Source organism: Empidonax traillii, unplaced genomic scaffold, assembly GCF_003031625.1.
Source record: "Empidonax traillii isolate 1590-97213 ecotype Southwest subspecies unplaced genomic scaffold, ASM303162v1 scaffold63:size2014119, whole genome shotgun sequence".
NCBI classification, from domain to species: Eukaryota; Metazoa; Chordata; class Aves; order Passeriformes; family Tyrannidae; genus Empidonax; species Empidonax traillii.
This window is the reverse complement of record NW_020955256.1, coordinates 84,949-108,732: the sequence shown is the minus strand read 5'-3', so window position 1 is coordinate 108,732 and position 23,784 is coordinate 84,949. Positions and strand designations below refer to the sequence as shown.

At 39.1% G+C, this 23,784-nt stretch overlaps 1 protein-coding gene across 2 annotated transcripts in view; it reads left to right on the top strand.

Moving 5' to 3' along the window:
- The first annotated feature begins 14,460 nt into the window (after positions 1–14,460).
- Positions 14,461–23,784, top strand: part of PLG (plasminogen) — a 26,305-nt gene continuing 16,981 nt past the window's right edge. For both annotated transcript variants that reach the window (XM_027880008.1, XM_027880007.1), the window contains exons 1-3: positions 14,461–14,577; positions 17,821–17,956; positions 20,309–20,415. In XM_027880008.1, the coding sequence (XP_027735809.1) occupies positions 14,529–14,577; positions 17,821–17,956; positions 20,309–20,415 (292 nt within the window). In that variant the 5' untranslated portion in view covers positions 14,461–14,528. The remainder of the gene's footprint in view (positions 14,578–17,820; positions 17,957–20,308; positions 20,416–23,784) is intronic.

The following is a 23,784-nucleotide window of genomic DNA, read 5'->3' as shown; positions in this document are numbered from 1 at the left end:
AATGAAAATTTCTATGGAATTGTTGACAGTGACAAGAAAAATATTATCCCAAGAGGACTTAAAACTCCATAGTAGGGTTTTTTTTAAAGAACTACTCCAAAGCAACTCCACAAATCAGAAGGATTTATCCTTTTATTAATTGCTCCCCAGGACAAACCTATTATATCACACATGAAATGTAATTATTTTTATTAAATTCCTGAAAGCAAGAGTACCCTGTTGCAAAAATTTCACTTCGGTATCAAATTTCTTCTCATGTCTCATGTTCTGGAGCAAAGGAAGCTTGTCCCTTGAAAATCTTCAGTCCCTTGAAAATTTCTCTTGCCATTCACGAAAGGCAAACTATGACAGGTAAAAGGTTTGAATAAGGCGTATATTGCAATTTTGCTAATATTTCCCATTGTGCACAACATAGATGAGACTGAGAATTGACTATGCAGTCTTAAATGAATATTATTTTTTTCTCTATTCTAGTACCAACATGCACCATTGTGCTGGCACTCTAATACATCCACAGTGGGTCCTTACTGCAGCTCAGTGCTTGCAAGGGTGAGTATCTACTAGAATGAGTGACAGGCATTTCCTAAATCCTTGTGAGAAAATCAACAGAAGAGCAAGATGTGCTCAATAAGGCACTTTCTTTGCTCCTTATTTCCTGTCCTTCTTATCATCAAGCTCATTTTTATCTTCTACTTCTGTCTTAGGCAGTCAGCAGCAGAGTACATCAGAGGTAACTTCTGCCCTCTGCCCTCTCCTCCACCCAAAAGCATGCCAAAAAGGGTGCTAATGATGTGCTGTTGCCAATTGCACTTGGAAAAACTGGCTAGCAGCTCACCTTTAGGACTGTAGCAGTTGTGAACAGCAGTGCAAGAAGGTGTCACATTATTTACAGCCCATGGGATGTTTCACCATCATAAAAGTCAAAAAAACATTGTTAAAAAACCCACATTTTCCTTTTCCTGAAGAATAAATGAGGGCATCTATGCTCAGAAGCAGCATCCTGATCATCTTGTTAATTGCAGTTCTCCAGGGAAATCACTCAATTTTGTAAGAGTGACATTCCCAATAATGTGTGTGAATGTATAACCTTGCCTTTGTCATTTCTTCCAGGTCAACACACCCTTCTGCCTATAGGGTGTTTCTTGGAACACAGAATCTCAATGCAACAGAGCCATCTCTGCAAATCCAAATTGTTCAGAAAGTATTAAAGGAACCAACTGGAGCAGACATTGCTTTGCTGAAGTTGAACAGGTACCATTTCAGTCCAAGTTTTTCACCTCTAACACCTTTATTTTGAAGTCCCATGTTAGCTTAGCCTGGAGTTTGGTCTCGGGGTGATTGTGGATGCTATGAGAGAGTGTGAGCGTCCCTTATGATGTTAGCATATGTATCTGTTCAAGAGTGAACTCTGAGCATCTTTCCTACTGAATGATCCCACTGGCAGAACCCATGTGTGCCTCTTGCACAGTTTAGGGAAGGCAAGGACCAATCAGGGTGGAAGGGACTGTCATGGGGCGCTCTCACTCACTACTTTCAACAAAAATCGACTTTATTGAGCAGCAACTGAACTAGTTTTGGAAGCTGCAGAACTGATTTCCATTCATGGAAGCATGTGAGAGTTGAGTTTTGATGTCACCATCTTGGACTTTAGAGGGCTGGAGGATAGAGTTCAGAATGATGATGGCATTAGCACAACTGTAGCTTCAGCACTGGTTAGCATCTCCTACCCTCCTGGACTGTTGTGCTCATGTTTCATTCATATATTTCTGTTGGAGAGATCTTTCTTTCAAGATTTGTCACGGTCAGTTCCATTTGGTCTCTCATTGCCTTGAATTTCCTTAGGGCTCTTGGCCCATGAATGGCCTGATTAGGAACAGGGGGATTTGTTCCCTTTCATGTGACACTGAAGATCCCACTACCTGTCAAATCACATCACATCACATCATATCACATCTTATACTTTCAAATAATTCTGTGCCTGAAAAGAGATTATATTCATTTTACCCTGATCAAGCATCTGAAGTTCTTCAGATCCTTTTACTCTCTTTCACAATCAGAACTGACCCTCACATGGTAGGTTCCTGACAGTGGTATATGTCATTTAACAGTTTGTTCAGACATACCTCCACTGTACCAAAACTGCTTGCACTCGTCTGACTCCCAGGGTGATACACCTTCCAGAAGTCATCTCATCTTTTCACATCTACATGTGGCAGTTAGTAAGAGATTAGACAGTCCAAAGCAAAAACTTCTCTATGCCCCATTTTAATCTCCTGCAGAACTGCAGCTTCCCCAGGCCCTGCCTGCTCTATATTGAGCTTTATTCCAGTGCTGAAGACTCCTGGCCTAATGTTGTGATGAGGAAGAGGGGGGTTTTTTTGTATGTACTTTATTGAGGTGCTAGACTTTGTAATGTATGGGATATGTTGTGATGTCACCCATAGTTATTACTCCCACATAACCAGGGGAGAAAGAAATTTTCTGTGATTTCAGCTGTGTTTGCTCACCACCTGCTGACCAATACCCATCCTGTCTCTGGGCAGGAATTAGTGGCCCCCTCCAGTTTATGTACTAAGCATGTCATTCTATGGTATGAAGTATACCTGTGGCCAGCTCAGGTCAGCTCCTCCTGTGAATTCCCAGTGTTCATGACCTCTGAGTCAGGCACGATCTGAGAAAAGTCAGGATCTGAGCATCTGCAAGGGTAGCTGGGGCTGGACTTGGGCTTGTGCATGATGCTGTACACACCAAGGGGCAGCCAGAGATACACACTCTAGCCCTATTCTGCAAACACACTTACACTGTGACTGTGCCCAGGAACATATTCCAGAAATTTTAGGTTGCTTTAAGGAACCTCTTTTTCCATTATATGATTGGGCACCATCTTACAGCCACGTGTACAGTTTCAAGGTGTCACCAGTTTCTCCACATGGTTTCTATGCAGAGCCTTCTGAGTATGAAGATTGAATAAGCTGCTGGTAATTTTTCTAAGGATCTTTTAATTATTTTTTATTTGTTTTGCAGTTCTGTAACAATTACTGACCGTGTAAAACCAGTTTGTTTACCTGCAACCAGTCTGATGGTAGAAAGAAATGCTGTATGTTTTCTAACTGCCTGGGGAAAAAAAAGAGGTAAAACTTATTTGGAGCAATTGGAAACTTGGGAAAGTTTTCAAATACTATTTCAAAATATGTGCAATCATAGTAGCTGAAAAACACATTTTAGTTAAAATTTGAGTAAATCAGAAGTTACCAGGCAACATTATTATTTTTATTTCTTTCTCTCAGAGCTTGCCTTTTTTACCCTCTCATTGCTTACATAAACTAAATTCACTAAACAAGAGAAAAGAAGAAGAATAATTAGAGTTAAAACTTTACCAACTTTTATCTCTGTCTGTTTTAGTCTTTCATCTACTTCCATACACACTGTATTTGCACAAATAAGGACTATACTCAAATAATGCCCTTGCCTTTAATTTTGATCTTCAGATATACATTTTTCTAAACATCTGAATTAAGCTTGCACTTGCTTCATATAGTCTAAACATTACTGTCTGCATAGACTTCTACAGGGACCTGCATTCACTCCAAACTGATAGGATTTTACTGGTGGACTTGGAAGTGCTGGGTTAAAAGTCAGACTCAATGATCTAAGAGGTCTTTTCCAACATAAACTATTCTAAGATTCTGCAATACATGGGCAAGTCTGAAGACTAAGCCCAAGTCCGAGCACTAGCCTTAAGACCTTGTATCACAGATAAGATGGAATCCCAGGAACTGTGAAACCTTTAAGTCAGAGCTTGCTCAGATCCAGCCATCTTCGGGGAACGGGCAAAATCAGTTCAGGCTAAAGGTTTTTAATGTCAGTAAAACCCTTACCTAAATTTTGTTCACAGCCTAGCATTAAAAATCAACCCTGTGGTCTCCTGGTGCCCAGCTCTCACTCCACCTATGCTGGCAGCTGAGTATACCCAGCTCTCTTTGACCTGCCTTTACTGCAGCAGGAGGCAGTTCCTCACCCCTGCAGCTTCCAGCAGTGATGCTGGCATTTGTTCTCATTCAGTCTCAGCTCCCACAGACAAACTTTTGGCCTTGCTGAGCTATATGCAAGAGGTGCCCTTCCCACCCCATTTGCCAGACAACACTTTTTTTATAATCCACCTGTAAACCAAAGTCAATGAATTCTTCTTCGTGTGTGCATCTGTAAAATTTAAAAAAATAAAAGGAATGAAACATGACCCTGCCTCTGACTTTCACCATGAAAAGTTGCAACATAGATTGTAGAGCTTTTTTCCCCCTTCCTCTGTTATTTAGCTATGGAAATAATGCTTAAGAATAATCACTCTAATACTACTGTAAGTCATCTAACTCATCAGAATTATTAAGAAACATTTTTTTCTGGCACAGACAGTAATTACTGGCTTTCCTCTTACCTTTTCCCCCTTCTTACCTTGCAATTTTTTCTTTTTTTCATTCAGCTTGCCACACGGTGGCAGCTGCCTCATATCTTTCAGTGATCACAACCACAGAAAAATGCTACAAGCTAGATTTCTTTTGGAAGTGCATTAGGATGGAAAAATCAACCGACCATTGTTGCATTTAAGCAGTGGGAAAGAGGATCCTGCCATGTCTTTCATCTTGGTCACCAAATCAGCAGGACAGGGAGAGCAGTCAGAATCTCACATCTAAATATTTGGGAAAATTCAGCCTTGGCTTCAGGAAAATTATTCTTGCCTGGAAAACACTTTATGCTTGAAAGAGTTCAAATTATTGTAATTACAGGCTAACACTGAAATAAGCAATTGGTACTGCACCATGATAGAAGACCAGAAAGCACTGCAATGGCTCAGATTAAGTAGCATATGTTTTTATTTATTCAGTTACACTTTGCAAAGTAAAATAACCTCTGCTTGTTGATGCTAGATGTGATCCAAGCACAAAAATAGTTGGAAGATTTAATAAGATCCTTCAAGGATCTCAGAGACTACAGTAGAGCTGCTGATGGATCCTAGTTCTTTCATTACTGAGGCTTCACAGCTTCACTGGATCACAACACCCAGGCTGCAATTTATAATTCTTATATTTTCTTGCTTGTTCATAAAGGTACAAATGCAGACAACAGATTAAAAGATGTTGAATTGCCTGTGCTTGAAAATGAAATATGTAATCGGCCCGAATTTATGAATGGAAGTGTCAAAAATAATGAATTTTGTGGCGGATTTACTTTTGGAGGCATAGATAACTGTGAGGTAAGAATAATCTAGTTTTGAGTATAAGCAGATCAATGCATATAATTTTCAAGACTTTTAAAATGTGGTTTTCTTAATGGAGGTTATCATATTGGGAGTTTTTCAATAAAAAGGTGGTAACTAGTGACAGAGTCAGCAAGCAAACACAGGTCTGTCTGAGCAGGTGTTCCAGACTGCCAGTGTAAATTATACCTTTGAGTGTGTGGGCAGTGTGTTCATTGATAGGGCCAAAAATCATTGGACGTAGGTACTCATACCCTACCATGTCTGGATTTTAAGGAATAACATTAAAAAAAATTAAACTAAGTTTGCCCAGTGGAGCAGAGGATGTAGAAAATTAGGAAACTTCCCTTTTTGTGTGTTTATAATGGGTCTCACAGTAATCTGGGGACCTATCCACATCCATGACTGGTAGATCTTCATACCAGGAAAATGGCCTGGCTGCTTGGAAGTAACTTATAACTTTCCATCCCCTTCTCCTCCCCCCACCAGTTCTTTTACTCCAGCAGGTCTAATAAAACATTCTCCCTCTCTCTAAAGCCCTTGGGTTAGTCACATTTTGAGGCCTTCAGAGTTAGAATATTACTCCTGCCAGTATTTTCCTGTTTGCATGCCTAGTGTCTCCATCACTAGAGCAGTCACTTTATACTCTCTTTTCCTCCCTAGGCTGAAGTTGGAGGACCTCTGGTCTGCCAAGATAAGGACAGATTTGTCCAGTATGGAGTCACTTCTCGGGGACTGGACTGTACCCAGCCATCAAAGCCTGTTTTTGTCCAAATTCCTAGTTTTGTTTCTTGGATTAAGAATGCAATGGCTTCCCACTGAATCCGCATGCGGGTTAACTTTTCTGACACAATCCCTGTGTCAGAAACAACATTCCAAGTATGGTTTTAAAACTTGTTTTAAAAATCATGTAATAATTCATAAGAATCTTAAATAAACGCCATTACTGGCTAAGCATAAGTAGCTATTGCAAAGCAATAGGCAATTTGACCAATTGCTATTGTCTGTCAGAATGTTTGTGTTGTACTTGTGTAAGTCAAACATGTTGCATGTGGCAGCAGTTTGAAGGTTCCTACTTCACTTAAAAACATTCCACTTCCAAACAGAATATGTATTGACCCAATAGCAGAAGAAATGTTCACTGCCTATGGACCTGTAATCTAAACAAGGATTTCTGTATTTTTTAATCTTCCAGTTAAATGCCTGATTTAAAGTATATTATAAATCTATATCTGGTATTTGGGTACTTTATTATTATTTTTATGAGGAACTCGGCAGAGATCAGGCTATGTAAATTCATCTTGTAATTTTTTTTTAAAAGCTATAGTTTAAAAAAAAAATTTGCATACTCTACTTACCCCTTGATATTCTCTATGAATTATTTATGGTTTCCATTACAACTCATTCATTGATTTCTTTCGCTCATCATGATACTGTTTGAATAGTTGTTCTTTAACATAGTCTTTCTTGACAGCATCTTTTTCTTTTATTCCTTCCAGGTCCTGAATATTGTTCCACTCTCCAAGCTCCCATTTTCCCTCCGTCCAATCTGCCCTTAGTTCTGTACCCCCACCACAGCCATAAGACCAGGCTACCTTTTTAAAACATGTGGCCCACAGTGTGGAGTTTCTTTCACTATTATAGACCTCTGTGCTCTGACCCAGGGGAGCTGGAGAGGGTGGTTGCTCTCTTCCACTTTTTTCTGTGTGATCAGCTGAAGAGGCTCTTACAGGGGGACCATGCTTCAACCTACAGCCACTTTGGCAGCCTGTTGTTACCATTTACCTCACTAATCAACTTGTGAGACAGGGTTGGAGAAAAACCTGAGGTGTGAACTCAGAAACAGCTCCCCTTGCTGTGTCACCAACATAATATACACTCAAGCTGCACCAGTTCAGCTCTAGTTGCACCAGTTTTCTGCTCTAGTATTTCATGCATCTCTCCCTAGTTCTCCTATTATGGGGCTTTTCTTGAATGGTATGCTTAGGAAATTTGGATGCTTTCAGAACCCTTTGAGCACAACATTTCCCAGAGCATGTGAATGCCTTACTGCCATCTGGCACTTGCTTTCAATCCCCCATGTACTGTTGGCTTTGCAAGTTCTGCCAGTAGTGCGGTTCTTTAAAAAAACATTGGCACCAATTCTCTGCAATAACTGGCTGGACCCAAAAATTGTTCTTGTTTCTTTTGGTTCCAGTAAGACATTCTTCAGGTCCTATGGGCACTGTCTAATGGAAATTTCTGGTATTTAATACTGACTTTTGTTAGTAGATACTGAACTGTGCCTGCTGGGTGTCTGCCCCCTGGGTGATGCTGTTGCCTGCAGAGATTTTGCACCATCTGTCTGTAAGGCACAGATCACAGTAGCACAGATGTGCAGCTTACTGCCCATGGAACCCAACAACCCCATGCATTTGTCACTGAAATACTGCTGCTGTTTCTTGTAAACCAAGGGCTACTGTTCTTTAAATATAAAAGTATAACTTTTTAAAATACTTTTAATGTATAAAAAAGGACCATTCTCCCCACTAACTTTTCTTAGTGTACCTCTCAGTTCTATTTGGTTAGATGTGGGTTGACTGTCAGTGTAACAATTTTCGTGTCATTATATTTCACATTTGGAATTTTTTTTTTTCCCCAGGAATACATGTGACTCATTAGGAGTCCATCCTCTTGCTACATGATCGTCTAAAGGGCTGAAGACTGTCCAGCCTTCACTTCACCATATTCTCCAAGTCTTCTTTAACTTGATTCCACAGTTGTTTAAGTCTTTTCTTTGGGTCATCTTGTGACTTTGGGTATGATTTTAGCTTTTGTGAGAATGCAGTCTGGAAATCTTGTATTATTTTCTCCAGCTGAGTTTTTAGCTGTCTTACAGTGTGGGGGTTTTTGGTTTATTATCAGTCATCTGTCCTGGTTTAGGCATATAGTGATACTTGTATCAAGGTTTCTTGCATTTTCCAGTCTTTTGATGTTCCTAAATAATAAATCTATTTTTGTATTTACAGTTGTTTACTAGGACATTATCACTAGGACTCTGTCAATACTTTGTCATAGAATGTAGGAGCTTGGACCCTGATTCTGGTAATAACACCAGCATTTTGTCATCAAATGGAACTCTGCATCCTTGGAACCCAAATACCATCCTCTTTGTTTCATCAATGCTTCTTGGGTCTGCTTCAGTGCAGAGTTCTTACTCTGTCACACTTGCAAATGTAGCACTGGATTTTTTTTTGTTTTGTTTTGTTTTCCTGTATTTTAAGCCTGTAGATAACTGAAACGCTCCAAACATTACCAAGGGCTAGAAATACATTTTTTTTCAAGAAGGTATCTTACACAGGGTCTTACAAGACTAATGTGTAGTTTGCTGCTAGGAAAGGTGTCCCAGAGTTTGAAAAACAAGTTTGGAAAAAGTTATGAAGATAACTCCAGCTTATAGGATCATCTCTTCAGGTTATTACCCCACTCTCATCCACCCTCCCTCCCACTATTTGTGATGAATCTTATGTTTCTCACTTCCCATGGCAGGAATAGAACATGATATGCTACAGTCTTTGGGACACGTGGTACATGTAAAGAGTATATCTTTCAGAAATTTACTTTGTGTTAAAATATAATAGGAACAAATGATAAAGCTGATCAGCAATTTTCCATGATTTCTAATGCAAAATATCCTGATCTTAACTCTGGAGTTTGCATGAGCGTCAGGGAAAAAAGATATAAGCAGCTTTTCTAGTGTTATCTTTAGCAAATGCAAGCTGTGGAATCTAATACCAAGGTCTTTTTGCATAGGGACAAAAATGATTAAAGAAAAAAGGAATTTTATACAGCATCCATTAAACTGAAACTGTCATACACACTTTTATAAACTACTTGTAAACAAAGGTGTTACAGTAGGTTATACTCACATACAGAAACATACATACTCATACACACATACACGTACATACACATGCAATTTGCCAGAGTAATAAACTAAATCTGAAGGTAATATTCTCACCTTGCTGAAATGTTGTTGAAAATCTCACTGACTCAAATGGCTTGAAACGATCAGTTGGACAGCCTTGAATGGAATATTAACAATAACATTTGCTGTCTTGCCGTTTTAGCATTTTGTTTCCTTCTTTTATGCAAGTTAATGTGCCAAGAACAAGTATGGAAATAAACAGATATGTAAGTGACAAGCAGAAACTGCACTTGGAAATTTTAATGTACACTCTGTGTGGAAAGTGGAGGTCCCTTGTTCCTCTTTTTTGAAACTGTCAGAGAAGCAAGGAGCTATAAACATTCATCTTAGTGACATTTCTAGACAGCTGATCTTATCACTAGGTGGAACCATCAGTAAACACACCACTGCTGCACAGATCTTTGTATATAACCATCTAAGTGTGTAGAAGAAGACCAAACCAGCACCTTATAAATACCACGCATTTGCTGTGGTCTTTGGAGACACTTGGTAAACTATTGGGTAAAATGCAAAATCTCTCCACACATTCTCTCCTCTGCTTTTCTAACCAGAAGTGGAGTAGTAGTTATGCTTCTTTTCTCCTCTCCCACATTCTGCTACCAAATATCTGCCTAATCCAAGGACGCCCCAGTAACTCCAAACGTTTTGAACAGAGTGGTCAAAGAGTTAAATTGTACCATTAGATGTGAGAGAAAGGACTGATGAGAGTTCAACATCCCTCTCTCTGCATGAACAGCAGTCACAACTGAGTCCTGTGATTTGGAACAGCAGAGACAGGAACTGCTAAACACAAAAAGTGTAGCCATGACCTGCCGCGCACCAGTCTTTGAGGAGCCTGAGTACAAACAGATACTCACTTTGTTATAGTCTGTTCCAAGAAGAAAACAGAACTAAAAAGAGAAGCGGACATACAGGTGACATTTCAGGCCCTGTGATGTGCTGCTTCTCTGTTTGTGTTGTGCAGCCCCACATGTAGGCTGTGGCTAGCACTCACAGGCAGGGTGGTGATGGCAGTACAGGAGGAGAATAATGAAATCAAGAAAGAACAAGATCACTGCAGTAGTTTTGCAGAACTACTTCCCAAAGCGGTGCTAGTGCTGAGTGTTACATGCTGGGGCACTCAAGCAGGACTCAAAGCTGCCCACTCCGTAGATCCCAGCCCCAACAGATCCCAGCCACAGAGATGCCAGCCCCAGTATGTCCCACAGAGTCACTCTGCTGTCTGCCATCCTTAAGCTCAGCTGCGGTTTCTCCAAAGTTCTCTATCTAGGAAATGAAGAATGATTTTACTGTCTTGCTTAGCAGTGGCATGATGAAGTTGTCCCTCACGTACAAAGAGCTGTAGCACACTGTGTGCTAGGTGCTGGCTGCTGAACTGGGCACTACTTGTGTTTACATCTGAATTCACTCTTCAGCTGCATGCATTTGAGATGGGGAAAGAACTGTGTTTTCTCATAATCACCTCCAGTAAAGGCTGCTGTCAGATTATCTGTGACATTAATAATCTTCACACCTATGTTAAAGGCAATTGCACAGTCCTCATATTTCCAGATATTTTTTCAATAATGCAAAACCCAAGTAGCTAATTCTTTAGATTTTTCTACTGCTTTCTACTCCTCACTTCCTAACTTCTAGGTTTCTCACATGTCTATCTGACTTTATTTTGCTGGTTTCTTGTATTTAACACCAGCCAGAACAAACGAGCACTTCAAAGACTAAAGCTTTCACTGCTGGAAAAATATTGCCTCTGTATCTTCTTACTGTCACTGTCACTTTCCTTTCCTTGGATAACTTAACATCTATGGTCAGAAATTGCAGAGATGAGTTTATCTATGAGGTCTTCTGCCCACTGTGTTCTTTCACGTGCAAAGCAAGGACAAGATGTATTTTTAATTTGGCTGCCTTTTCCCTTTCTGAACCTCTTCCCACCTTACCTTCAGCAGCTCCTGCTTGTAGAACTCATCCACATTATCTCTCCGGGGTTACTACCTGAAGTTTCCTCTGGCTCTGTGTACCAGGGCTATGTAAGTCTCACTTTTGTTACTTGTTCTGGCAGTGTTTGAAAATAAAGTAAAAATACACTCCTTATTTCCCAGCTGCCCATGAATCTATGCCATGGCATTACTCTTTGGAGCAATTGCACAGGCCAATTTAGTTCATGTTCACCCCAGTTTTGCATATGTGCCCTTCCGTAGAGCTGCCTTTTGAGGTTTTCCCTTCCTTTGAAGATTTTCAAAGGCAACCGAATCTTGCCTTTGGTCCTCTCCTCTTAGCAAGTAAGTGATATCCAAGTGACTGTTTTCTGACATTTTCTGATTCTGAAATTTAGACTAATTCTGTTTATGTGAATTTATTCAAAGAGGTGTGCCCTGTACTGACGTTGTTTGCAATTTCTTTCAGGGAGGATTTTTCTGAGCTTACAGTAAATCCAATTTCAAGGGTCAACTTCTATTTAAAAAACCTCCTACTGTTGTTTATATTTTAACCACTGTGCTAACTAATGTACCCTGACTCTGAAATAAGATCTGATAAACTTCCACCTCTGGGTGGGATCAATAAATAAATGAGTGATCAAATAAATGAGAACACCACAAGACCAGAACTGGGGAAAGATTTAGACACCGTGCAGATCTATGAGGGAAAAGAAGAAAAAAGGAAAGGCACAAAATGAGCCAGATAAATCAACAATTTACAAGAGATCCTTTCAAACATGATACCTTGAGAGGATACCTTGAGAGGTCACATCCTTGTCACAAGAAAGAGTGAGAGCTACCAGTCTGTCAGATGAAAGACATTGTTCCTGTTTTGACCTTTTCTTATGGAAAACTTACAGAATAATAATTTTTTTATCAGGAACATTTGCTGACAATATTCTCAAGTCCAATTTTCCAGGATCAGATCCATTAAGACAGAGATTAATAATATTTCTCCAAATCTGCATTGTCATCTTTGAAAGAAATAGCAATACAAGTTTTCTTTCCTTTCTTCAGAGCTAAATTGAGAGCACTCACATCAATGTAGGTGCATTTTAATCAGATTTGAGGAAATGAGGTTGAGAGAATTACCAGAACCAAGCCTAAAAGTGGCAACTGCTATAGACCATAAGGAAGGAGTATAGGCTCTGAAGGAGTATATGTAGCCCTTTAACATGAGGAAAGCTTGCAAAAGAGTTTGCTCACGTAATGTGTGCAGATTTTCCCAAACTATCCTAGATGTCTGTTAACAAACCTTTGGCTACAACAGCTAGCTTCTTAGGTTTTGAAAACCAGTAAAAAAAGACTGATCTGATTAAAATCTCTGATTCATAGTATTTGTCAATGAGTTTTACAAACTCAGTTAAGACTCAAAGCTTTTCAAACTTCTCCCATGTAGGAGAAACAGCTGCACTGACCTACTTATGCAGCTTTTCTCTTAGACTTTAACCACCACATGTGCACTATAACACAGTAACCCAACAAATACCTCAGTGGAAATGGAGGTTACAGAAGCATGGGGAAAATACCAGAGATGCTGAGGAGGGCAGGGTTGAGCAGAAAATAAATTTTACGTTGGAATAAGGGGAAAACCACTATCTGATAATATCTTGATGGGAAAGAGGCAAAGGGATTAGAGAGCAGATGCTGTCTGTGGCTATGGAGAGGACAGTGGCAAAGGAGAAAAGGAAACCAGTACCTGGAGCAAGAATTGAGTCCAGGGTTAAGACTGTTAAAAACATGTGGGGCTAAAACAGGCTCAAATAGCTCTTAAAAGCCCGCTTACTACCGAAGCCTGTTTTGTATTCTGCTTCTTCATTTCATCCTTTCCCTATGAGCAATTGTTCCTAAAACCTGATAAACCTAATCCCACATATCATTGCACTATATCTGACCCATTCTCTCTCACACTTTTCATGTTTTCCTGAGCTGAGTCCAGCTCCCATCAGCTACTCTCTTGGGCCCATCTGCTTTGTGTCCCTGGACTAACATTAGTGGTACCCCAAGCCTCTACAGATATACCATGTTTTGCCATTGTTTACAAGTTGCATCGATACAGACTCAAGCACAGAAGACAACCAAATAACATGGTATTAGAGTACCCTACAGGGGAAAAATAGCATAGAACCACAAGCAGGATGAGCTCTAGATTTTTCACATAATATGTAAAATAAAAGCTAATCTGGTTCTCATGCTAGAATTCTTCTCTCACATATTTACTTCTACACTCATAATTTTATCCCAAGTCATCGATGCAATGCAATTTCTACTTAAAGCAAGCAGGATTACAAGGAAGTGGATAGACTCATTAGTTTTTAGAAGGAACTCATGATTCTGTGAACTTTTGGCCTTCAATTGCAGAAGGCTGAATTGCATGAGCCAGCAGTGCCCATTCAAGTCTGCTTTCCTTGTTCAAATATTCATCCTGCTCCTGACCATGGTGAGTCATTAGCACATTTGATTCAACAAGTTGTTTTGAAGCAACACGTGTGAGCTAACCTGCAAGAGAAGCCAAGAAATGGTGCTTCAGTGCAACTCTTCCAAGGTAAAGGCCACTTAGGAAACACAGAGTAAGCTGATGTTGAAATCAGGATAACACACAGATGAGCAAAGTCTGACACCCTCACTGGATGAGTTTGTGCCTGCAGTGTGAGGTTAACTGTCTCGTAAGGAAGGACACTAAATTGCTATCCATGGCTCTTAAAGCTAAAGTTTTAGATTTAGAGTCAACTAAAAGATCTAGAGCCAACCTAAAGATTAACTAAAATTAAGTTCTACTCCAAACAGAAATAAAAAAGTCTAAGTCAGGAAGACATAGCAGGGAAGGAATTATCTAATAAACAAGTAAAATTAAATTGTTTTACAGAGTTAATATTATCTAGATCTTTTAATCACGCTTACCCTGAGATTAAATAGAAGTTGCTCCTTATAAATCAATATAGGTACACATGGCTGAACTTACTATTGGGACTCTAATGTCAAGAGAAATTCAAATTTTCCCTGGACACATGATTTCCCATGCTTTCCATCAACATTATCTTAGTCTTTTCTCTAGCAGAGAAAGATCTAACCATTTGAGAACAAAAAATATCCTGCAAAACAAGAAAGCGCCTTTGCATTTGATAGCATCCAGTAGAAATGATTGAATCTGATTTGGTAATCCATCCAATTCAAGGTTGTTTGAATGGCCACACCACGGCAAGGGGGGAACAGCATGGGAGAATGATTAACTTAATCCTCTTGCCTTGTTTGTTTGATGCTGCCTCACTCCAGTGCAAGTCAATAAAACTTTGTGCACTGACACACACAACTTCCAGCACCCGCCAGCGGGGCCAAAATGGGAATTAGCAAAGCTGCCTTTCTCTTCCTGTTCTTGCTCAGCTCAGGTAAGAGTCCTTTGCCTTCTCCTTGCCTAGGTGAGACTGGTACTTAAACACTTGCAAGTTCCATGTGGGGAAGGTAGGTCCCCAAATCCCTGCGTCACAACTTCCCTGGATGGTGAGAGATTCAGGGCTTGCAAAAGCTGCTGCTCAATAAAATGAGAGCTGTGGTTGTTTCAGGGTTGTTAGAGACACCAGGAGAGCAGCAGCCTTGGTGTCTCCGCTGGGAATTAGTGGCTCCTTGCAAAACTGCCCCATGGCCAGAGATGGGGGCACTCTTGAGAAGCAGCCTGCCAAAGGGTTGTACAAAGACATAGCTGTAACTGGTTTCATCATCCTTTTATTTTAGATTTGGGGGTTATTTTCTTTTCTTGCTAGGTACTGTGATCCTTGTTTTGATAGTTTTAAAATTTGCTGATGCTTGTGCAAAACAGAATCACAAAGAAAGGTAAAAATTCCTCTACACACTGCAGTTTCAGTCTTTTTCATAGCCACAATCTTAACAGGAAATTTTTCACTTCATGTGATAGGGAGACCAAAATCTGGTCAGTATTAGTTTTTGAAGTATTTTTGGTGTGAAAAGGTATTTTGTGGAAGATAGTAGAAAAAAATTTATAAGACACAAGAACTGAATAGGACTCTTTGTATATATATATTTTTGAGTTTCATAGAGTGCAACTCTTGCAGAAGTTTCAAATATAAATATCCTCTGTCCTGAAAACTTTAAACTCCAAAGAACTATGAGATTCAAAACACACATCTTATTTCAGATGTTCATATAACCACACTGTTGTGATTGCAATAAAAAAAAAATATAGTTATGAGTGTGCCAATGCATATAAAAAGACCCAATAAAATAAACAAGCATTTTACATATGTAGTTATAAAATGTTTAAAAAAGGTACCAATTGGGAAAGGTTTGGGTAGATTTTATCTAACAATATTAGGGGCATACCCCAGAATAAAAACTTATTTAATTTTAGGAATTATGATCTTAGTTTAAATTTGAATTTCTAAGCATTGTTTTTGCAGCAGAAGAGCCTCAGTCAAATCAAATACCCTTCTCAAATAAATAAAAATTTTATTTTAAGGTGGAATATAGACTTTAGGCTTTTATGTGTAATACTATGCTTTTGATAAAGGATTTGCAAATCTTTTATCAAGTGGCAGTAAATATTTGCATTTCTGAATAAGATAATAATACATCTTTTGGAGACTGTAAAATTCCATGGGCATAGGAAAAATAATAGCAAGAAAATTGTTTGCATTTTTATGCAGGTTGCATTTTTTCCTTTTTTTTTTTCTCTTAAAATACTATGCCCTGCTACATAAATATAACAGAAAAAGGGGAAAATATTTTTATTAGTCAAATCAACTATGGCCCTGTCAATATTTCTAAAATCAAATGCTGTAATAATAATGGAACTATTATTGCAAAATGTCAAAACAGAATATAATTAAGGTTGTATGGAAGCTGTACCATAATAGTAATTCTTTATTTGTTTTACTCTTCCTTGTGGAGAGCATTGCAGCATCCCTATGAAATTGTTTTAACCAAGTTTAATGTTTTCTCTCAATACTCATTTGTTCCTAATGTTTTTGTTTTGAAATAACTAGTGTATTCCTTTGCCTGTCACATGAAATTTCAGTGTGCCCTTTTTCCTTATTCTTTTCTTTTTCAGCAGCTATCCTTTTCTTCCATCCATACTGTTGGACTAGCTGTCAAATCTTAGGGTCAAACTCTTCCCTTGTCTATATGGAGAAAAAAAACCCTCACTAAGTTCTCTGGTTTTGCAGTGGTATGAGAGGAAGCATAATTTAGCTTGTATCCTATTTTATCAGCTCCAGCTTGTAGGTGCAAAATGATCTTTAAGAAAATACTCAGCTGTGGGCTGAGATATCTCTCAGGTGAAGGAATTTGATACCAGGAGGCTCATGAGCCTGCTTCACCCTACAAGAATTTTATTCAGAAAAAAGGAGGAGCTGTTGCCTTCCCCAGCTGGAAAGACATTTCACTGAACAACCCAATGGAGACCCTGGTCACAGGCCACGGGTATGAATGGGACAAGGAGGCCTTTTGTCCCTCCTGTTGGTGTTGGGCTATGGCTGAGACAGGCAGGGGTCGGAAAAAATACAGAAGAAGAAAGAAGTTCCTCTCTGCAGCATGGCTATTATGCATGAGAGGGCAGTCGTGGTCTGGTTCATCCCCTGTATGCCTTTTATTCAGCAATTGCGTAAAGCCAGGCACAAAAACACAGCTCCGGACTGAGATGTGCTGCAAAGATCATGGGCCAGCTGTCTGTTTGGGGTTGAAACCATGCAGAACGGGTAACTCCCAGAGCCAAACATTTGTCAGAAGGGTCATTTGCTCGTCTGATAAACAAACTGTAAAAATCACAGGACTCATGCAACTCTGTGAGCCTGCAGCTGGAAATCGTGAAAGTTACAGTGCTGCGAACTAAGCTAAGTGTTCAGAGGTCACATGGCTGTAACAGGGAAAGAAAATACTAAATAGAGAAGTCCTTTATAAGGGGGACTGTACCTGAACATTTTTTTAGTTTAGCATTAAACATAGCTGTACTTTTTAGTGTCCTATGTATTTCACACATAGCTGTAGCCCAGAGATTGTTAGATGAATTTAATTACCAGTTTAATGTCTTGTGTTAATTCATTGCAATGGAGGACAACAGCTGCTACCTTGATTATTAAGTAAATTCAATACAGGGTTATTACAAAAATGATAAAATGAATATCTGATAACTCCAGTGACCAAGGAGTAAGAACCTTGCAAGAGTAAGAGTCTTTGAAAAGAGATGACTGATAAAACTGAAGTCATTCAGTGTAGGTAGATACCAGAAATGGACACACATTGTTTCACATCTTTCTTGAGTCCCATCTCTCCACTTTCGCCAAAGTATGTATGGCCAATATTTTCTTTTTGCAACACCTCACTTTTTTTTTGTTCCTTGAGTCACCTTCTGTGTTTCCATCACTTTATACCCTAGGTTTGGGGTACTTGCTATGACTTTCAGAATGATAAAAAGCACTGTTCAAGCCGCTTCTCTATCCTCCTTGAATTGGCCTTTACCATACCAGGAAGGCAAGATTTATCTATATTTTTTCACCACGAACCCAATTATTCCAGCAATTAAATGACAATGTTACACAACTAGGTGACAAAGAATTTATCATGAAAGTTTTAAATAAATCATGTCAACATTCACATTTTCGTCCTCTTTTTCCTTTTAGGGCAAGGAGGCATCCTAGATCACTATGTAAGAACAGAGGGAGCTTGGCTACTCAACTCAATGAAGCAAATTTATAAGGCAAATAGCGAGGAAGAATGTGCAGAGCAATGTGAAAATGAAAATAAGTTTGCTTGCAGGTAATTTCCATTGGTTCCCATATATATCTTTCATTGCAGATGATGGAGCAATCTACCATTTACCATTAGTCTGAATTTTGAAGGGATTTCTTAGGACTGCGGGTTTTTGAGGTTTGCTAGAAACACAAAAGATGTATACAAATAGAATGCTTGGGACATATGGATGAAGACTGTAGAAACAGAGATATTAATAAAATTATGTTGAATTATTATTGAAAAACTTTATGATTGGCACACTGAAAACCAAGTTAACATGGTTTTATCAAGTTTCTTGCACTCCTTGCGCAATGAAGAGTCATAATTAGTTTCTTGGGCATTTAGGACAGAAATAATAGCACTGCTTTTGTTCATTGCATTACCTATCTTGCAGATACATCCATTACTCTGAATTTTACTAGAATTTGGATTTACATAACTTCTATTTGAAGAAGAGGTAGACACCTAAACCTTAATGATCCTATACTCTGCTTCCAGCCAAGCTCTCTCTCTGCACTTGCATTTAACCAGGCTCAGGGGGTTGGAAAGCACAAAAGATGTTGACCAGTCTGAACCACTGGCCTTTGCTCAGGTTTCTGCCCTAATGGAAACTATTGCTCTGAGTCTAAGGCTGTACCAAAGCCTCAAAGCCCATTAGGCTCCAGCAGTATAACTGGAAACTGGAGCAGTGAGGAGACATACCCATTAATTCAGTGGGAGGTAGTCCTCACATATGGGGCAGGGAGGTTTTCTCTTCCAGTCTTCATGAGTTCTTGACTTACTGCTTCTGCAACACACCTTTTGAACTTAGCAGACTGACTGTCTGCAGGGCTGTTTTGAGCCCTTGGTTCTCCTCAGGGCTTTTGTTCAAGGCAGGTATGCCTGCTGACCTTTTAAATGTGCTTTGTAAGTTTGTGGTTTAGATCAAAAGGGAAAATGAGGTGTAACACTGAAGTATGACAGGGGTTTGCTGGCTGTGTGAAGTACTGTCTGTTCCCTTCGATTCAGTTTACCTCTCCAAAAACCACAGAGAGAAGGCAGAGCTTCAGTAGCACACGGCTCAGGAGGGTAGGGAGGAAGGCAGATAGGGCAAACCTGTATATTTACATTATATATTTACAGTTTTCAGGGGATTATTTTTCCCTTTTGAAGCACATTCAGACACAGTATCATTCCTTACCTCCTGCCTTGGGTCTGAGCCTACCATCACCTGACACTGTAGTAACATCAGGTTATTGCCTCCCTAGTAACTAATTAGGTGAGATGTATTACAATCAAGAAAGAACAGTTGTTATGTGGTGGAAAAGAGTATGAGGTAAGAAAGGTAAATGTTAGGCAGAGTGTTCAGACCAGACCAGCACTGCAGTGTTCTCACAATGGTGCTTCAGACCAATCAGTTACGATCAATACTCAGACTTGCTATCCCACCCTAGTAGTGGATTGGGCCGTGCTCATTAACTACATCCCTACTTACAAATTTAACATTACTGATAGCTGGGTTTTATTGGGGGTAACAGCCCCTGGTGTAGTTTTGATGCAGGACAACCAGCCCTCCCCAGACAACTCATGAACATGGTTGTCATCAATAAGTCCAGATGTGATCCCTCTCCTGAGCCAAGAGGCTGTGTGAATTTACGAGTACAGGCACACTGGGGCCATGCCAGGTGCTTGCAGGGCTACAGAACGTGCTTTGTCAGTATTTGCCTTCCTGGTATAGACCAACCCACTGAATGTCCTGCTGCTACTGCACGCTTTTGGGTTTAGAAAGGCCAGCTATAGGAATTACTTAGCTTGTCAGGAGGTTTCTTTAGATGATACTGTAAAGGTTACACCATCTGCTCCAGTTTTGCAGACTCAGAGCCAAGGCACTTGCTGAAAAAACAAATGGCTGCGTCTTACATAGTGTTTCCATTGCTTCATGTACGGTGATTCAGAACAGTTATCACAAGATGATTTAAGGTCCTGGATTGTTGTGTTTTACCTGCTTCTTGGTAACTCCTGCGTACTGTAGAATTTCTCACTCCTTGAATGACCTCTAATTTTTTTTAAATAAGATCAATGTGCCTTATGCATATATTCCCTTCAGCCTGTTCTCTGGAACCTCCAGTACATTATAAACTGTCTTTATTCCTTGTTATAATTTGTCCTAGTAGTTCTCTTTCAACCTAAGTTTGGTGTGAACACTTAGGAATCAAAATCACCACTGAAAATGTGACCTGCATTACTCATCGATTTGAAAACCACACTCAGTCTCAAATATCACTGAACTGTAGTGCTTGCTAAAATGATAACTGAATACTCAAAAAGGTGTTCAGTAAAATAAGCATATGTTCAGCTACCATTTCTTATATTGCTCTCTCCTCTTAATTTCAACAGGGCCTTCTTATTTACCAGTAAAGACCAGCAGTGTTTAACATTGTCTGAGAACACCAAAACAGCAATGCTATTCAGAAGAACCAATGCAGTTCTTTACGAAAAAAGAAGTACGTCTATGCATTTTTTACTATTTCCCTGAGATGTGCTTTCATGGGGACTCACATAACACTCTTGTAAATGGGGGCTAAGCCTTCACTGGGTCATATGAAGTGTGTAGGTCAGCCTATACCTCGCACCTGGGATTTGTCTCATTGCTGAGTGGTACAGTTTTTTTTGTTTCCCCTGATTAGTGCTCCACCATCTTTCCCACTCCCCAAGTCCTAGGGTTCACAAGCAGAAAAGAGAACTATTGCTTGGGGAATGCAGAAGGTGCTGGGAGTAGCTTCTCTCCCCTTCTTTTGAACCAGCCACTAGCCCATGTCTGCATCTTCTATATCTCTGATGAGGGTACTAGGAGAACCTATTTGTGTTGGCAATGGTTTCTGAGATAGACCTTTGCCCACAAAAAAACTGATGGAAGCTATAAAATAGTTTCTTTTGTATCACTACAGAAAATTCACTGTTTATTTGGGTGGGACTCAAATCAACTTTGTTTTCATTACACACATTTTCAGAAGAACTAGAAAGTTAACTGCGCTTCAGATAAAAATTATCTATTTTAATAATATTTGCATATTGTTATATGATGTTTGTACTCTTCAGTTAATGAATTTGGTGACATTTTTATCCTAATCTTTTCTTTATGGCATAAATAAATGACAGTGAATTTTTGTATTCCACTTCTAGACATATTTTGTTGCTGATCATCTTTGTCATAGATGAGGATTATTTGACAGGAATGTATTTGGTCTCTCTTTCTGAAAATAGGAAGTCTGTCTCTAAGAAATAGCTATCTAATTTACTTCCCCCTCTTTTAAGAAAATCTATCACCTTACACCAGATGCAGAAAAAACATGGGAGTTTAAGACTACTTTTAATTACATGGTCAAGCATGGAGCTTTTGCTACATACAGAGAATAAGGAATGTGGGGTTTTTTTAATGTAACAGAAGTTCCATTGTGTTGTTCTTTGACATTAATAATACACAGGGGAGAAAATACCTCCTTAGTGATTATTCAGATGTAAGATAATGTGGTAAAGTTTGAAAAGAATCACTGCTGTTCCTGTGTTAGATGATTCCATGAGCATTGTCTTTGACCATTTGCTGATTCATAACTTTAAAAAAATATTAATGCATTTGAGAATATTCAGAAATTGGAAACAATATTATCTATCAAATATTGTACTTTAACAAAGAAAGGTGCACAAAAAGCTAAAACAAACCAGGTTTTCAGCTGCTGCAAATTATGCAGTTGTTTTGATAAACCAATTTCTAACCAAAAGTCAAGAATCACAATAACTAGAAGGTAAACTGCATCTTTACTTCTTTGCTGACCTGCAAAGACTTGTATGACAAGATAATGTTTTGTGTATAGCACCTGAAAGAAGTTTTCAGATAGTAGTTCAATAGCTTTAACTGGATTGCAGCTTAACATACAAATGAGATCTTGTTCAGACACTGAGGACATAAGAGAAGTAATTTTTCACAGAAAGGGAGGGTAAGCACAGGACCACATGGTTCAGAGAGGCTGTGGAGCCTTCAGCCTTTCAAATATTTACTGGACAAAGCAATCTCATCCAGCTCAGAAGCTGGCCATGCTTTTTATGGGGGTTTGGACCAAAGATAACTCAGGGTCTTTTTCAACCTGATATTTCCTGAAGCCTACAGCCAGCTGCATTTTTTTCTTTTTTTATATGTATAATTGAATAGGTAATTTAATGATTAGAACATAAGATTTTTTGTTATATCCAGAAGCAGGTGGGAATTTCAGTAAATCAAGTAATGCTAAGAAATCTTCTGCAGTTCCTGTTGCAGAGGGAAAATGGAACAGATCAATTGTCAAGTAACAAAGTTAAAGACTGAATGAGTAACTTAAATTATCATATTGGTCTTGCTTACTGTGAGGATCTAGACTGTGATTTTGGTTTATTTTTGAAACATCTCTTGCATTTACTGAAGTTAGAACTGGTCCTGCAATATTCAGGGAGGATTTGTTACTACATTTTTTGACATAGACCTCAAAAAAACAGAACCTCACCAGTAAAGGTGTGAAAAACTGTTGTTTGATGTGACCAAAATGTCCAAAAATTGCACCTCTACCTACAGAAACCAAAATACGGACCTTGGTATCATGAACATCAACGACACAGCCTATTGTGTACGTGTCGGATGGTTTCTCTGTTGATCATCCTTTTATTTGCGGAGAGTCTCAAATAATGATGTGTCCATTCTAATGATAACATCCATTTAATCTGTTGTTACAGCATGGAATGGAAAATGTAGCTTTTACCTAGGCAGATCACACCACTGTCTGCAGAGGCTGCTGCTGTCCTGATACTACAAGTAAATTCCTTTCATATGCCCAGATGCTTTTGTGATATTATTGCTGAAACCAAAAGTATTTTTTTCAGTTGAAACAGTTACTCAAGGAGACTTAGTTGCTATTTATCATTTGTTCAAAGAAAAGGATGACAATAAGTACAAAACTGACAGTTTTAAAAGTTATTTTTTCTATGGCATCTTCTATAAAAGAGAAAGTTAACTTATCTGACTTAGAGAAAAGCTAATAAGAATAAAAGCTGCATTTGGGAATTGTTATCTACATATCTGTTTGTAAATAGTTAACCCAAGGGACATAGGTTGAGCTTGGGGATCAAAGTTAGTCATTTGTCATCAGACAGAAAAAGCCCTAAAGGTTATATAAATGGTCAAAAGTTTACACAAACAGAAAGAGTCAGCATTTGACCAATTCAATGTTCAGTAATTGAGGGGTTTAATGTTATTTTATTGCAAAATTGTTTGAGGGATCCAAAAGACTTCCAGCTAAAGTTTCAAGAGTAAACTCTCTCCTGTGTATACATTGAAACAAAAGCATGACCAAAGGTACATCTCTAAATCCAAATCTAAACGACTTACTGATCCTTGAAAAAGCTGGGCCTCATTTCAGGTTCAAATATTCATTCTTTTCACTTTTGTCTTGTATGTCAGCTTTGTTACAACTTTGATGCTGAGAAAAATAGTTGCAAAACTGGGTCTCCAGAAGAATTTTTTTTTTGGACACTACCTAAAGACATTGAGACAAACCAGACTGCAACCTAAAAGACAGGTTATTTCCTTAGGGAAATGTTAAATGAGTTTCCTGCTTAGTTTTCCAACCCAGAGGACATGTTGCCTGACAGCGACTGACCCTGGCCTGCAGTTACAGAAGCTCTGAGGGAATATGCCAAGATCTGAATTCCTTCCTGAGTGAAAGACATGTCCTTTTCAGCTGTTTCTCCCCTTGCGCTCACCAGCTCTGTGCTGGACAGGTGATTGTTCAGTCCTCTCAGGAAAATCTTAGAGGCTGCAATGGGGTTATGGTTGCTCCCAGCTCCTG